General features: G+C 38.5%; 1 protein-coding gene across 3 annotated transcripts in view; it reads left to right on the top strand.

The window, feature by feature from the left end:
* The first annotated feature begins 1,318 nt into the window (after nucleotides 1–1,318).
* Nucleotides 1,319–15,786, top strand: part of LOC138706628 (kinesin-like protein KIF18A) — a 53,035-nt gene continuing 38,567 nt past the window's right edge. For 2 of the 3 annotated variants that reach the window (XM_069836158.1, XM_069836160.1), the window contains exons 1-4: nucleotides 1,319–1,468; nucleotides 1,801–2,002; nucleotides 7,295–7,530; nucleotides 10,908–11,065. In XM_069836158.1, the coding sequence (XP_069692259.1) occupies nucleotides 1,815–2,002; nucleotides 7,295–7,530; nucleotides 10,908–11,065 (582 nt within the window). In that variant the 5' untranslated portion in view covers nucleotides 1,319–1,468; nucleotides 1,801–1,814. Of the gene's footprint in view, nucleotides 1,469–1,513; nucleotides 1,637–1,800; nucleotides 2,003–7,294; nucleotides 7,531–10,907; nucleotides 11,066–15,786 lie in introns of those variants that run through there. The other variant, XM_069836159.1, reaches the window with a different exon arrangement.

The following is a 15,786-nucleotide window of genomic DNA, read 5'->3' as shown; positions in this document are numbered from 1 at the left end:
TTCGAAAGAGGTTATGGTAGCACACAGACCGTACAGACCGCCATCTGTTGCTACGATGTTCAAGTTATACCGTACACGTTCTCAAGTTCAGATTGAAGAACGCCTTAAATAATAGGCAACTTCTGTAACATATCAGCTGAAACTCGCTTCAAATCGGTGACCCAACAACAGTGACGTCATGACACACTTTGAAATGAACACCCAGTATATGTACTAAACATGAAGCTTCTGCCCGCATACACGGCAAGTTTCCAAAACCGATTCAAATGTGCGTTGGAATGTCATCTATTGAGAAGCATGTGAACTATGTCAGGTCCACACCTGTGGAGTAACGGTCAGCGCGTCTGGCCGCGGAACCAGGTGGCCTGGGTTCGAATCCCGGTCGGGGCAAGGTTGAGGTTTTTTCCGGGGTTTTCCCCTCAACCCAATACAGGCAAACGCTGGGTAACTTTCGAACTCATTTCACTGGCATTATCACCTTCATTTCATTCAGACGCTAAATAACCTAGGTGTTGATACAGCGTCGTAAAATAACCCAATAAAATAAAATAAAAGCTATATCATGCCGATAACGTATTTCAAGAGCGTGTGATAAATGCTCCAACGCTATGTGGGAACTGCTTGGGAAAGAGGACGGGTAGGCCTACTCTTTTGAACGACTCCTCAAAAGGAGCGAGAGTCAAAGAAATGGCTCACATCAATGAACGATTACGATTCATCTCTACTTGGATTTGTCTATGACTTGGAAAGTTGTAACTGTTATTTCGGAACTGTTGTTTGGAACATAGTATTTTTCGGGACCGGAACAGTCGGAACTGTTCCGAGAAAAGAACAACTTTGCCCATCAGTATTGCCAACATTTCGTTGTAATTCCAAGCTCGGCCTCTGGTCATGTCCCAGCTTAAAAAAACTGGTATATGAGATGTTCAATCACAATTTTGCGAAGTTAAAAGAGTGTAATCAAAGATTAAAAAATTTCAGAATTCCATCTTTGTAGAATTCATGAGAAAAAATAAAATAATTTAATTTATTACTACCGCGCATGCGCAGTTTAATGTGAGCTCAAAGATGTAGTTATTGTGAGCCGGACGTCTTTGAACAGCCTTCATCTCTGTATAACCACAGTCACAAAGCTCAATATGTGCTAAATATGCATCCATAGATAGTTGCTAACCACTACGATCGCTGCTATATGGCCTCATTACAGTCAATGCGAAATAGTACCGGCACAGTCCACTAAACTATGCATGATCACATTCAAGATACCTTGATATTCGTCTCTCTTTTTACAATCTCTCTGCAATGATGTCACGAAGCACAATTATGACGCCTCATAGCGGATATATAGAGAACTGTATTTAAATTCTAACCGGCACAAGAAATTGAGAGTTGAGCTGTACGAAAGTGTAATCTAATTACAGAAAAACTTGCAGTATTTGAGTGGACTCGATATATGAAGGTTACCGAAGTAAGGGTATTCTTCAAATGGAATATCGTGTTTAGATTTATAAAACATTTTTTATACTGAACATTTTAAAATGTGGCCGTGGTTTACAATGTACTTTGTGTTTAAACTGATGTGAGCGAAATAATCGAAATTAATTTGGTATAGGCTTCTTGGCTGTGTGTAATCTTTGTACGTAGATATTCTAGTGAATTGTAATAGTCTTAAAAAATAGTAGGAGAGCTTAAACTCGTGTTAGTTAAAACATGTTTCGGCAATCGTAAAGTCCATCACCAATAAGCCAATAAACCCGCATGTGCACTTTCTTGTTTTAATACCTTCTTGTTTTGTTCCAGGAAACTAATGCAACATGGTACTAAACAGGCGTACTTTGGAAAGGGCATTTTCCCCACATAGGCATAAGAGATTATCGGGAGTGAGAAAAGTTGCGATTAAGCCCCAACCGGGAAAAAATGGTGACAATGTTACAGCATGTAGCATGCGGGTTGTTGTCAGGATACGACCACAGAGTGAAAAGGAACTACAGAACAACTGTCGGTAAGTAATATGACAGTTCATTGCTTTTGCATGCTGCATGTTTTTGGATCAGATTTTCTGCATCCCTCTACTAGCTATTTAACTTAGATTTTCAAAAAGAAATTGAGGTGAAACTTCGATATCTCCCCATTCTACACACGGGAGCTCGAAACCTTTTCACGTTCTTCGGCTTGATCTCACTTAGATATCCGCTCAACTAATCCACTAACCTTGTCACGTACCTCGGCCTCATTCACTTAGCTATCCCTTCATTTAACTCGTAACGAAAAGAAAATCAGACGTCATGTGTGATGTGGGGAGATATCGAAGATGGGCCGAATTTAGGCCATCATTTCTTTCTATTTTAATAACAAATAAGAAAATAAAACTAGCTACAAGAAATCTTTTACCATTTACAAAAACGTTAATATTGTTAGTATAGTCTTTCCTGTACATATTATTTCGTTAAATATTTTATCTTTATTCTTTTTTTACTATTATTATTTTTACTATATTTGAGCTGTCATAAATTGAGAGAGAGAGAGAGAGAGACGGAAATGCAAATCATAGCAGTGTTTATACTGAAAGGAAAGGATGAAAGTGATTCCTTTATAGCCTGCTTGAGGTTTCTGGGAAAGAATAACTTGGGATTGAAGGACAGTGATGTGAGAGAAGACAGTCTTAATGTGTCCACAAATGTACAGTAGTGGCAGAGAAAACCGGACCGACCCTTGTAGCTGATTTCAGAGCTTTGGTCACTCCAGAGTGTTGGTGCATATTCCTTGGACCCGAAACCATCTGTGCAGTTGAACAACAGCCACGCAGCTGGTTACTGTTTTCGTCTTCATTGAATGGCTCAGGTGCTTGGGGCGCGTCGCTGTCGTGCAAACGGTCGCAGGTTCGATTCCCGTGGCAGGCAATTTTTTTTTTTTAAGTATACGACAGTAATATTCATTGTCACAGCTTATGGACCTAATTTCATTTTAGTAAAACAAAATGTGGATTATTATTTGGCCTAAAAAAAATAAAGATTTATTTGGAAGATGCATCTGGTCTTCTTCTAACAAAACAAAAAAATTATTAAAAATAAATTTTACAGAAAATAATGAAATAAAATAGGCTATTGAGCTAATATTTTGTCCAATAGCCTTCAGCTTCTCTGACAGCTTCTGCTCGCCTAGGTATGGAATCGACGAGTCTCCGAAAATAGTCAAGATCCTGAGCAATGTCCTCCCAGGCATCAAGAACATGTTCCCAGAGCTCGTCACGATTCCGAGGTGGTCAGTCTGCAATCAGTTTGCGCGTCCTTCCTTTTAGTCTGGCCCACACAGTTTCGATAACGTTCATATCAGGTGAAAGGGGAGGCAGAGCAATCTCTTCGATCTCTGGCCTCTCCAACAACCATCTCTGAACACCCCTCGGTTTGTGTACTGCGTAATTATCCTGCAGGAACAATAATGGTCCATCTGGATAACGTTCAAGGGCAGAAGGGTAAAACACGTGCTGCAAAATATGAATATACTGATTCGTGCGCAGAGTCCCATCTATCCGCTGTAGCATTCCTGCTCAGTCTCGAGACATCCACCCCCAGAACTTGACGCTAATGCGCTCCTGCTTTGGGTTTGGAACCACATAAGCACGACTGTGCCATCGGCCAGCCTTGCGATAGACACGAACAGGTCCTGCATAACTAGTCGAGATCTGGGATTCGTCGGTGAAGATGACTCTTCCCCAATCGACCTCATCTAGACTGTTAGCATATGCCAGGTGATCTATGGCTTGCTCCTCTGTAAGAGTTTGATTACTAGCAGCCCTATAGTTCCTAATACCCGCAGCCTTAAGGCGATTGCCAACTGTCTTATGGCCTCCAGGGAATCGAGAGGTAGTTCGTAATTGACTTGCAGACATAAAAGGATTACATTCACGAATTCAGAGCAATGCCGTGTCCTCTCTTACCGTTGAAACTCTCAGACGCCCAGATCCATAGCGTCTTTCAACACCCCCCCCCCCCCCCCAGTTTCTAGGTATCGACAAGTCCATCTCTTTGCAGTAGTTTTTGCCATTATGTGGTCCTAAGGACTTCAACAATCATCCCACAATATAAGGAGGTTGCACAATAAACCTCAGGCTGAGGTGCTAGCTTTTGGGTCCCCCTTCAAGAAAAAACAAGATTCTCTGCGTCTTTCATTTATAAATCTGTGTAGGCTATTGTGGTCTTGTCGAGAATGGCAATATCAGAAATCTGATGTAATAGGTACTGTGTTTGTATGAGATACAGTAAGTTGCTGACCAGTCTGTAACGATGTCCATTAGAATAATTTATAAATGTCTTCTCGAAACAGGTCAGACTTTCAAGTCCTGTGAAACAAATAGGGCAAAACATGCCTCGAAAACTGCGCTCTGGGAGCCATTTTATACGCATAACTCCATGAAATATGAACCGATCTGGACATTTGAGGTGTCAATTGATCGAGCACGACAAGATCGTGGTCCAGAGTAAATTGAACCTTCAACTTTCAAAAAATACTTCTGAAAATTTGTGAAGTTTCAATTTCTCAAAATTCAAATGTTGAGAGAATGCTTAAGTGGAAACGAGCAAAACAAGAGAAAAGCGCATTCCATGACAAATCAAACAAGCCCAAGGCCACTACTGTGGAGTACAAGGGACTGCTTAAGAATGTACGCATACAATATGAGCTCTGTGGACTCTGTGGCTGAAGAACAGCGAGATGTGTCACCACAGCCATCTGCATTGACGGAAAGAGTGAATCCAGATCCTGTACAACACTAGTTGGGGCAAGATGGCCACCAAGTTCTATTGGTAAAGTAGCCACGTTCAATTAGTAGGCTAGCCGTGTCAAAGAGGACGGAAGCTTTGTAGTTTTAATAAGTTTAATTATGTCGCGCTGTCCATTGTCGTCAAGTCTTTTGAAGGCTGCTCCAATATTCCACACAGAGTGTATGGACGGAAGCTTTGTAGTTTCAATAATTTTAATTATGTCGCACTGTCCATTGTTGTCAAGTCTTTTGAAGGCCGCTCCAATACTTCACGCGGAGTGTATATATAAACCAGAGTTGCAAATTTTAGCAGTGTGTCTTGTTCCATGTTCTATTAATATATAACAGCAACAAACAAGACGTGACAACGTCGCATTTTCATTTTATTATCGCTGCATGCAATAAAGACCTACAAATCTTAAAAGGAATGTCACTGCCTAATAATTAAACGAGGCTACCATACCCATGAGACTGAACAGTTGTGAACATTCAAAACATTTCTTTCACCAATTTTGAATAGAACTGCCTTCACCTAAAAACGTAGTTCTACATTTCTACGGACTTCTAGAAAAAGAACTAAGGAAGATACTAGTGAAGTTCTTTGTGTGGAATGTAGCATTGTGTGTGGCAGAAACATGGACATTACGACGAAGTGAAAAGAAGCAACTAGAATCACTTGAAATGTGGATATGGAGGAAGGCTGGAGCATGTGAAATGGACAGACAAAATAAGAAATTAAGCTGTGCTAGAAAAGGTGGGCTAAGAAAGAATGACGCTGAAACTGATCAGGAAGAGAAAAAGGAATTTGTTGGGTCACTGGCTGAAATTTTCTAAAAAATATGACACAAGTTCAGGGGAGGATGTTGCGTCAATGAGGTCTGATAGGAGTGATGATGATGTGGAATAAACTGAAGAACCATTTAAAGAGAAGGTGAAAGTAAGTGATTGGATCGCAGTTTCATGCAAAGGTAAAAGAACGATTAGTAGATTTGTTGGATGCATTGTATAGAGTCAGGACCTGTAGAAGAATAGACTATGAAATTTGCACGACATTTAAATGGCCACAAAAGATGATATTTCTGTGATTGACAGTTCTCAAATTGATATACTGTATACTTTCAAAACCTACATTTATAGATAAAATGAATGTTGAATTTGTTTTTATTTTAATGAAAGTTTTGAAGGACTGTCTGTGGAATAAATGTAAGATGTTAAAAGGTATTGTGAATAGCTTTAGCAAAAATGTTATTGATAATCCATTGTACAACTTTAAAATAATATAATCTAAATTTAACAGAAGAAATACTGAAATCAGAAGTAAGCACTGAAATCATGAAACAATTATCTTTAGAGACAATTAGGTACCCTCCACAAAACTGGCTTCATTTATACACCGACGGATCCTTGATCTCCAGAGAACAAGGTGCCGGTGCAGATGTTACGTGCTGTCTCTTCTCACTTTATAGATCTCTTGGATATGGAACAACAAGTTTTGATGGAGAAATCGTTGCAATAAGTGAAAGTCTCAGGAATCTTCTATTTCACATCAATAAATTTAAGAATGCAGTTATATTGTCAGACTCCAAAGCAGCTATTCTATCAATAGTCTCTAAACACACACCTTCATCTCAAAGAGCAGAAATAACTAAAATGCTCTCTCAATTAATATCACTCAATAAAAGAATTGTATTCCAATGGATACCATCCCATTGTGGAATCCTGGGAAACGAGAATGCGGATGCTTCAGCAAAGAAGGGCAGCATTGCTACTTACAGACCTGTTACTAAATCTACATATTACTCTGTGAAAAGATTTATTAAATCTACATACTTAGACTTCAACAAACAAAATTTGATAACACAAACCTCAAGGGAAAAAATGGAACTCTTGCATCATAACCCAGAGTTAATTCCCGATTTACCATGCAAATCGTCTGTAGCTGCATTTAGATTGGCAACAGGCCATGATTGTTTGGCCAAACACCTGCATAGAATTGGAATATATCAGTCCCCTAACTGCCCATTGTGCAACTCAAACCAAGAAATGGATTCGGAACACTTCAAAATCTGTGCTGACCATGACAATATCTTTGAAAAATATTGGAGTGCAAGAGGTCAAATGACTTTGTCAAACGCCTGGCATTAGAAAACAACAACAACAACTTTAAAATACCTTTTCAAAATGGATTATTAGCATTGTAAACCAAAATCTCGTTTAAATTTTGTGAATTTTGAATATAAAATAACTATATCATACATCCTCTAGGAGTGTATCACATATCCCCATGATAGGGAGAATTGATACACTTTGCATACAGATAAAAATGGATTGTTTTTTTTTTGTGTGTTCAAAAAAGTTTTTAAATTGTGTGTTTTGTTTATGTTATCAATAAGCTCCGTGTAACTAAGTTGTGTAAAGAAAGCCACAGGAAGCATATTTAAGGCCACAATATTAATTTTTTATCCATGTGTATCAAACATTCCCACTCTCTCCAAAGTAACGTCTTGTGACTGCAGATGTTTATTTTAATTTCAGATCTGTCATAAAATACCTAGATGACAACACTATAATATTTGACCCTAAAGAAAATGAAGAGTCTTTCTTCTTCCATGGTACCAAGCAGAACTTCAGAGACATTGGAAAGAAGCAACGCAAGGAGCTGGAGTTTTCATTTGATCGTGTGTTTGATTGTGGTGCCTCGAACAATTCTGTGTTTGAGGGCTCTACGAAGGATATAGTTGCATGTCTTCTGGACGGCTACAACTGCTCAGGTAAATCTGAAGCATTTCTGTCTCGTGTAAGATAATTATTAGTAAATTTTAAATTGATAACGTAGGAAATTAACATATTAATGTGATTAGTTTGATTGATTACATATGCTACCGTGTGTGTTTAGATGTTTTTAGTTTGTGCTTCTCTGACAATGTGGAATCCATTTGTGATGTGTGTGTGTGTGTGTATCTAATGATCTGGATTTAACAATGAAGTCATCATCCTTCTTGCTTCCCAATATTTTGATGGAAGGTCCACAAATGTCGTAAGAGTTTCACAATTAGCCAGGTGCTCCATCTCCATGTCCTCTTCTCTGGTGCACAGTAAGCATTTAGGTGAATTCAGTACTCCAATACGATGGAGGTGTTTACTGAGGCAATCATGACCAGTAATCAATCTAAACATGGCCACGGCAGATTTTCGAGGTAGATCAAGAATTAGTTTGGGATCTTTGATTGATTCTTTCCATTTTGAATTTTGATGTTTTGCCTGTTCGCTGTAACTTATTCTTTTTATGACTCGTTTTATTGATTCATATGGGAACTTGAAATTTGTTTTTAAGTTGATTTTAGTTCCTTTCTTTGCTAACATATCTGCTTTCTCATTACCGTTCAGTCCACAGTGGGCCGGGATCCATTGGAAGACCACTTTTTTATTTAGCATTTGAATTTGTTTTACCATGCAATGAATTTCTTTTACTTTTTCCATTTTAGGGGATGTAGTTTAGCTGATGGACTGGATTGCAACTTTGGAGTCAGACAGGATGACTGTTTTTGCACTGGTTTAGCCAAACAAATACATTTTGAAGTGATGTATAAATGGCTTCAACTTCGCCATCAAAATTTGTTGTGTACTTGCCAACATTTTTATAAAGAGAAAAGTATTGACGAGTACCGTAGGTCCTGCTCCATCTCCTTCATTCTGATCCATGAGAGATCCATCAGTGTAAATGTACAACCAGTCCGTTTGTGAATATTTTCTATTAATTGTTTGTAGGGCAATGGCTTTTGCTACTTCTGGACTTATATCTTTTTTGTTGAAGACTTCATCAAGATCAAGGCAGCAGTCTACTTTGAAGTTATTAAGTGGATTATATCGAGACATCAAGTTTTCCTTTTCACTTGGTATTTCTAGACTTTGTTGCTTTTCTACCTCTTGTATGTAACCATTTTGGGTCCTCAATATAAATTTAGAATCTTTGTATCTACTCCATTTATCCCAATTTGGAAGCCTTCTTAATTTTTCATAGGTTAAAAGGGCTTGTGTTTCAAGGTCTGTTACAACTGGTTTATTAGATGTGATTATTTGCATGGCTTCAATTGGAGTAGTTTTGATTGCACCAGTGATGAGATGTAAAGCTTGGTTTTGAGTTCGTTCTAATATCTGTTTATTTGTGGTTGATGAGGTTATTTGTGCTTCACCACAGTACGTTAAGATAGGCTTTATATATGTGTTGTAGGTTGTGTTGAGTGTACTTTGTGATGTAGAGATATAAATTGTTATAGATTGGCTCCTGAATCTTGGCGCACTGTCCATTTTTGTGTGCAGGAGGAAGTGTATGTAAAATATGATTATCATTCCATACAAGAAGACTCTACATGTCAACAAACAGCACAAAATCCTCCTGCATTCCAATTTCTGATCGATCCCATGTTCATGCACTGACATGCAAAACCTGTCTGCTTTGATAATCGGGTTCCGTTAACCTCTGAACTACACACATTTTGTAAGGTTTTAATTTAAATTGTTTCGTACTTCTTATCACTGAAGACTGTGACACCTCTACCTGCTGAGCTACATGACGGGATGATGTCGTAGGACTTCTCTGTAGTCGGTGGCCAATTTCATCTAACGTTTCCTCAGTGAGAACATGCTTCACACATGTTCGTTTCTTTCCAATATACTGATCCAGTTGTACGGAATTTCTTCACTAAATTGTAAATCATTGCTTTAGAAGGCTCTGACGAATCAGTGAATGACTGACGGAAGTTTGTTACAACTGTTTTCTAAAATTTGTATGTTACAAAGTTGTCGTAAATAAACACTCGTTGTTCAGGGCCATATTTCACAAGGGACACACTATTGAACTCTAAAGGTACGGTATACAGCTGTACCCTCACTGTGTGAACGTGTTTAAGTAACTAAACACTAAATGTACACGAGCAATAGGTCTGAGCACTGCGATGGCACAGCAGTTAAAGTCTGTGTGATGTATCTTGTCTCACTGTGAAAAGAGAGAGAAAGGAGATATCTTACCTCGTCTGTATTGTTATGACGATGGGGGAGTGGAGCAATGCTGTCCATCCATCCAGTGGCGGAAGGGACTAGTTGATACATTAACAAAATATCTCTTCGTACTGTGTAGTTCCGTCACTGAGCTTGTCTTTCAAGAGATTGAGTTCCGGTAGTCTGTACAATAACAAGGTTTTGAAAGGAATCCTGAAAATTTACAGCCCTCCTATAATCTCCACCCTCAATTGAAGGGACTTGATTTTATTGCTACTGAGACAAGATAAACCTTACCAGGTATACTATGCATGCAACTTTCTGCTGACGCCGATCCAGCCCTGGCTGACTCACTAGGTACTTAGAATGTATGTTGTAGCAAGTCCAGTAGGCTATTTGATATCATGAAGATAGGTTGTTTTAGTAGTGTTGTAAGTATATTTAGACCTAGATTAATTAGTGAGAACCTGAGTAGTTCAGTGCAGGACATTTCTGAAACAAGTACTGCTCGTGAAAAAACAGAAAAAAACTCATGATTGGGGGATGATAAAAAAAATGTAACACCAAAGTGCAAAGTTAAATAAACAACCCTGAAATCTTCATTGGTTTCAGAAACCAACTCATGTCATAGGTAGTTCCTCTTGGTTATATTATCTGTCTCAGCTGTGATGATAACAAACAGTTTATGAATATGTGGATTACATAACAGGGCTAGCCTTCTATGCCCAAGGTTGCAGGTTCGATCCCGGGCCAGGCTGATGGCATTTAAGTGTGCTTAAATGCGACAGGCTTCTGTCAATAGATTTACTGGCATGTAAAAGAACTCCTGTGGGACAAAATTCCAGCACATCTGGCGACGCTGATATATCCTCTGCAGTTACGAGAGTCGTTAAATAAAACATAACATTTACATGAAGGGTCTCTCGTTTAGGTCACAAAGCCTATAATATCTCATCCGGTTATGTTTTCTAAGACAATAATGCTCCAATAATCCTATCACAATCTTCAGTTACATCCTTTTCAGTATCAACATTTGCTTAGTGATATCCTTAAAGCATCTTCCAGTCATCCCCTCACAGTTTTCCATATTCACACAGAATATTCGGACACGGTGCTCACTCTTAAATAAGCTTAACTGAATCTTATCTAGTGTTTGCATATGGAGCTACTGGTGCTGGAAAGACATTCACGATGCTTGGCAGCAAGGAGACGCCTGGAATCACATATTTGACGATTGTGGAGTTGTACAGGCAGATGGAAGACCTTTTCAACGAGAAGGAATTTGAATTGGGTGTTTCTCATTTGGAGGTAAGTAGTTAAGTCGTACATAATATGCGTGTTTTGTAGGCAAAGAAGAAAAGTATAAATCATACATGCAGTCTCATGACTTGCTTATTTGATCATTCGAAAATTCTTTCCTTTAGATTAAGAGTGTAGAAACTGTTTGGGTATCCTGTGATCCATTACTTAAGGGATAGCTATACTTCTGTAGTAAAAGCCTCTCCTATCCAGTTTCTAACCTCACCTTCATGTAGTACATCCTGTTTTTATAGGTAAGGCAATAGGAATGGAGTCACAGTAGTATAAATGTTTAATAATCTGCAGAGGTTATGCTGTAGAAATGTTGTTGTTTTCTAATGCCAGGCGTTTGACAATAAAGTCATTTGACCTCTTGCACTCCAATATTTTTCAAAGATATTATCATGACCAGCCACTGAAGCACAGATTTTGAGGTGTTCCGAATCCATTTCTTGGTTTGAGTTGCACAATGGACAGTTAGGGGACTGATATATGCCAAACAATCATGGCCTGTTGCCAATCTAAATACAGCTACAGACGATTCTCGTGGTAAATCGGGAATTAACTGTGGATTATGATGCAGAGAGTTCCATTTTTTCCCTTGGGATTGTGTTATCAAATTTTGTTTGTTGTAGTCTAAGTACAGTAAAACCTCGTTAATCCGGACCTCGTTAAACCGGATATCGCTTAATCCGGACAAGTATTCTTAAAAAATTATATTTGTTGAAAAAAAGTGGAAAATAAATGAAAATATTCTCGCATGGCGCAGCTTAAGTTTCGGCATACTATATTCGTATTTCCAGAGTTGTAAATGTATCCAATGACCTTGTCCTTGACCATCACTGCCACCCTCATCCGCCTGGAATGCAACTTTCACCCTCCACCCTTGTGCTATTGCAAACCCTGTAAGACTTCGACTCAGTTTAACACTACAGTAGTACAGTACCGGTACAGTATTCTCTCCTCTATACAGTGTTAATTTAAATTGGTGAATCAATTCAAGGTGGACAATGTCATTCAGTAAACCAGCTGCTTCGTCCGGAAAGCGAAAACATAAAGCTATATCTTTGCATGAGAAATTAAAGATCATTGAAAATCTTGAAAATGGTGCCACTGTTGCCAGTGTTTGTGCAGAGTACGGAATTGCTAAACAAACAGTTTCCGATATACGAAAGAAAAAAAGTGAACTGTTGTCATTTGCTTTGAAGTGTAATGTGGATAAAGAAACTTGTCGAGTTAAGCGAATGCGGGCGCCAGCGGACCAAAAATTGGACGATGCAGTGTACAAGTGGTACGAACAATTTCGTGCAAGTGGAATAGCAGTGAGAGGAGTAGAAATTCAAGCTGCAGCCGAACGCCTGGCAAAACAACTTGGTGTAAATGGGTTTACGGCTAGTGCCGGCTGGCTGTTTAGATTTCGCAAACGCCACAACATAGTGAACAGAAAAATGTGTGGGGAGAGTCTAAGTGCAGATGCAAGTGCTGTAGAGCCATTCAAGAAAAAACTGCATTCTATCATGAAGGAAGAAGGGTTACGTTTAAATCAGGTGCATAATGCCGACGAAACAGGCCTGTGTTGGCGCGCTCTGCCTGCTAATACACAAGCATCAAAATCCATAAGAAATACACCTGGTCGCAAGATCAGTAAAGAACGTGTCTCTGCATTGTTGTGTGCTAACGCCGATGGAAGCCATATCCTAAAGACTGTCATTGTAGGCAAGAGTAAACAGCCAAGGGCTATTAAAAACATTATGTCTAATTTGCCTGTCCATTACTACCATTCTAAAAATGCTTGGTTCACAGCAAATATCACATCTGATTGGTTCCATAACTACGCTGTGCCAGAAATAAGAAGACATCAAATGGAGAAGTCAAATACTGAAGTGAAAGCCATAATCTTATTGGATAATGCACCTGCTCATCCCGATGAAAAAAAGCTTTGTAGTGCAGACGGTAAAATCAGATGTCTATTCTTACCTCCCAATACAACATCGCTAATGCAACCAATGGACCAAGGCGTCATCTATACTGCAAAGAGGTTGTATAGAAAGAGATTTCTGTCTGAAGTCTTTGAAGTTGAAGAATCTACAGATGGCGAAGACAGAAGAGCAGAAAAAACACTGCAAAATATCAAGTCATACAACTTCAGGTCTATGATTTTCAATTTTGCGGCTGCAGTGAAAGATATAGCACCTTCTACTTTGGCCAATGCATGGAATAAAATTTTGTGTGACAACAGTGTTGAACTCGAGAGCAAAGTCATTGAATTAAAGGACTATCATGAAGCACTCGTAAGGGGTGGTGAGAAATCCGTCACAGTAGAAGAGATTGAGGACTGGTTAGACAATGATGAAGGTGATCCCGGCTACCACATAATGAATGAAGACGAAATAGTGGATAGCGTAAACGACGATCGAGACTATGAATCTGAAGATGAGGATCCAGATATGGAACTGCCAAAAATGAAATTAAGTGAGGTGAAAGAACATTTGAATTCAGTGATTAATTTCATTCAACGAAGTGACAATAAACAAATATCTGCCTACTACTGTCACATGAGGCACCTGCGTGAACTTGTAGTGAAAGAAATGTGCGAGAAACCTCAAAAGAAAATTGACAGTTTTTTTAAACCAAAGTAACAACAGTATAATGGATAACTTTTAATAATTACACAGGTACTGTTCTTTATTATGTTATTAATGTATACAATTATTTGTTCTTAGTCAGGAAATATAATTTTTTCTCTTATTTCTGTTAATCCGGACTTTTGCTAATCCGGACAATTCTCAGCCCCAATTGGTCCAGATTAACGAGGTTCCACTGTATGTAGATTTAATAAATCTTTTCACAGAGTAATACATAGATTTAGTAACAGGTCTGTAAGTAGCAGTGCTGCCCTTCTTTGCTAAAGCATCCGCATTCTCATTTCCCAGGATTCCACAATGGGATGGTATCCATTGGAATACAATTCTTTTATTGAGTGATATTAATTGAGAGAACATTTTGGTTATTTCTGCTGTTTGAGATGAAGGTGTGTGTTTAGAGACTATTGATAGAATAGCTGCTTTGGAGTCTGACAATATAACTGCATTCCTAAATTTATTGATGTGGCATAGAAGATTCCTGAGACTTTCACTTATTGCAATGATTTCATCATCAAAACTTGTTGTTCCATATCCAAGAGATCTATAAAGTGAGAAGAGACAGCACATAACACCTGCACCGGCACCTTGTTCTCTGGAGATCAAGGATCCGTCGGTGTATAAATGAAGCCAGTTTTGTGGAGGATGCCTAATATTAATTGTCTCTAAAGACAATTGTTTCAGTATTCCAGTGTTTACTTCTGATTTCGATATTTCTTCTGTTAAATTTAGATTATACTCTATATTTAATATAGTTAAAGGGTTTGGTTTAATTTGTAAGTTTTCTTTTAAATTCGGGATATTGATTTACTGTTTTAATTCTTGAACAATGGATATGAAACTTTTTTGAGTTTCAATCTACAGAGAGGACTGTATGAATGCCAATTGTTTCCTGGTAATCTGATAAGTTTTTCATATTGAATCAGTGCTTTTTCTTCTATTGTCATTTTGATGCTGTTAATATTAGTGAGGAATCTCATAGAATCTATTGGAGTTGTTTTGATTCCACCAGTAATGAGTCTGAGAGCTTGGTTTTGAACATATTCTATGTCGTTTATGATAGGTAAAGTAATTAAAATTTCTCCGCAGTATGTCAGCACTGGCTGTATAAACATTTTGTATGTAGTGTTCAAAGTATTCCTAGAGCATCCCCATTTCTTTCCTGCTAGTGTTTTTGGAAGGGAGAATCTTTTACGAGCTTTTTCAGAAATGTATTTCAAATGGTTGCTCCATGTTAACTTACTATCGAAAATAACTCCAAGATATTTGGATTCATAAGTCCTAGTATGCTGTAGAAGTGCATGCCTATCTAGAAGCTTTAAAGTGGCAAGTCACAGAAGTTGAGGATTCGAAGGCATTTCTTTCCCTTGCCATGAATCCGTCATGACTGAGCAGTAGTTATAACCTCTTATACTTTCATCCATTCTGCGCTGTGGCTTCGTGGTCTAAGGCATCCTGTCTAGGTCTCGCATTATGGAATGCGTGCTGGTTCGACTCCTCATGGGGGGAAGAAATTCTCTCATTAAATTTCAGCCATTGTATGGGACCAGTGCCCACCCAGCATCGTTATGCACTTGGAGAGCTATGATAGGTAGCGAAATGCAGTTCTGAAAGCCAGTTATAACAGCTGGGGGAGATTATCATGCTAACCACACGAGACCTTCATTCTGGTTGGATGATCGTCCACCTCTGCTTTGGAATGTGAATGTGAGGCCAGCAGCCAGCTGGTCGATCTGGGGCCCTTCAAGGACTGTAGCACCATGGATTAAAAAATTAAAAATACCTTCATCCATCCAAGTGGTATACACAAGAAAATAAAATCTATACTAATAATAAATCTGTAGCCGAAATTTTTCTGGTAATTTTCGATTTTCCAAAAATAATTGGTCCTAACATATATAATTAACCACCCTGAAACCGAAAATAGCTTTTTTGAAATTTTTGTTTGTATGTATGTCTGTCTGTCTGTTACCTTTTCACGCGATAATGGCTGAACCGATTTCGATGAAAATTGGAATATAAATTAAGTTCGTTGTAACTTAGATTATAGGCTATATGGAATTCAAAATACGTTATTTAAAAGGGGGG

Source organism: Periplaneta americana, chromosome 9, assembly GCF_040183065.1.
Source record: "Periplaneta americana isolate PAMFEO1 chromosome 9, P.americana_PAMFEO1_priV1, whole genome shotgun sequence".
NCBI classification, from domain to species: Eukaryota; Metazoa; Arthropoda; class Insecta; order Blattodea; family Blattidae; genus Periplaneta; species Periplaneta americana.
The sequence above is the reverse complement of the archived record's forward strand: the minus strand, read 5'-3'. Positions and strand labels throughout refer to the sequence as shown.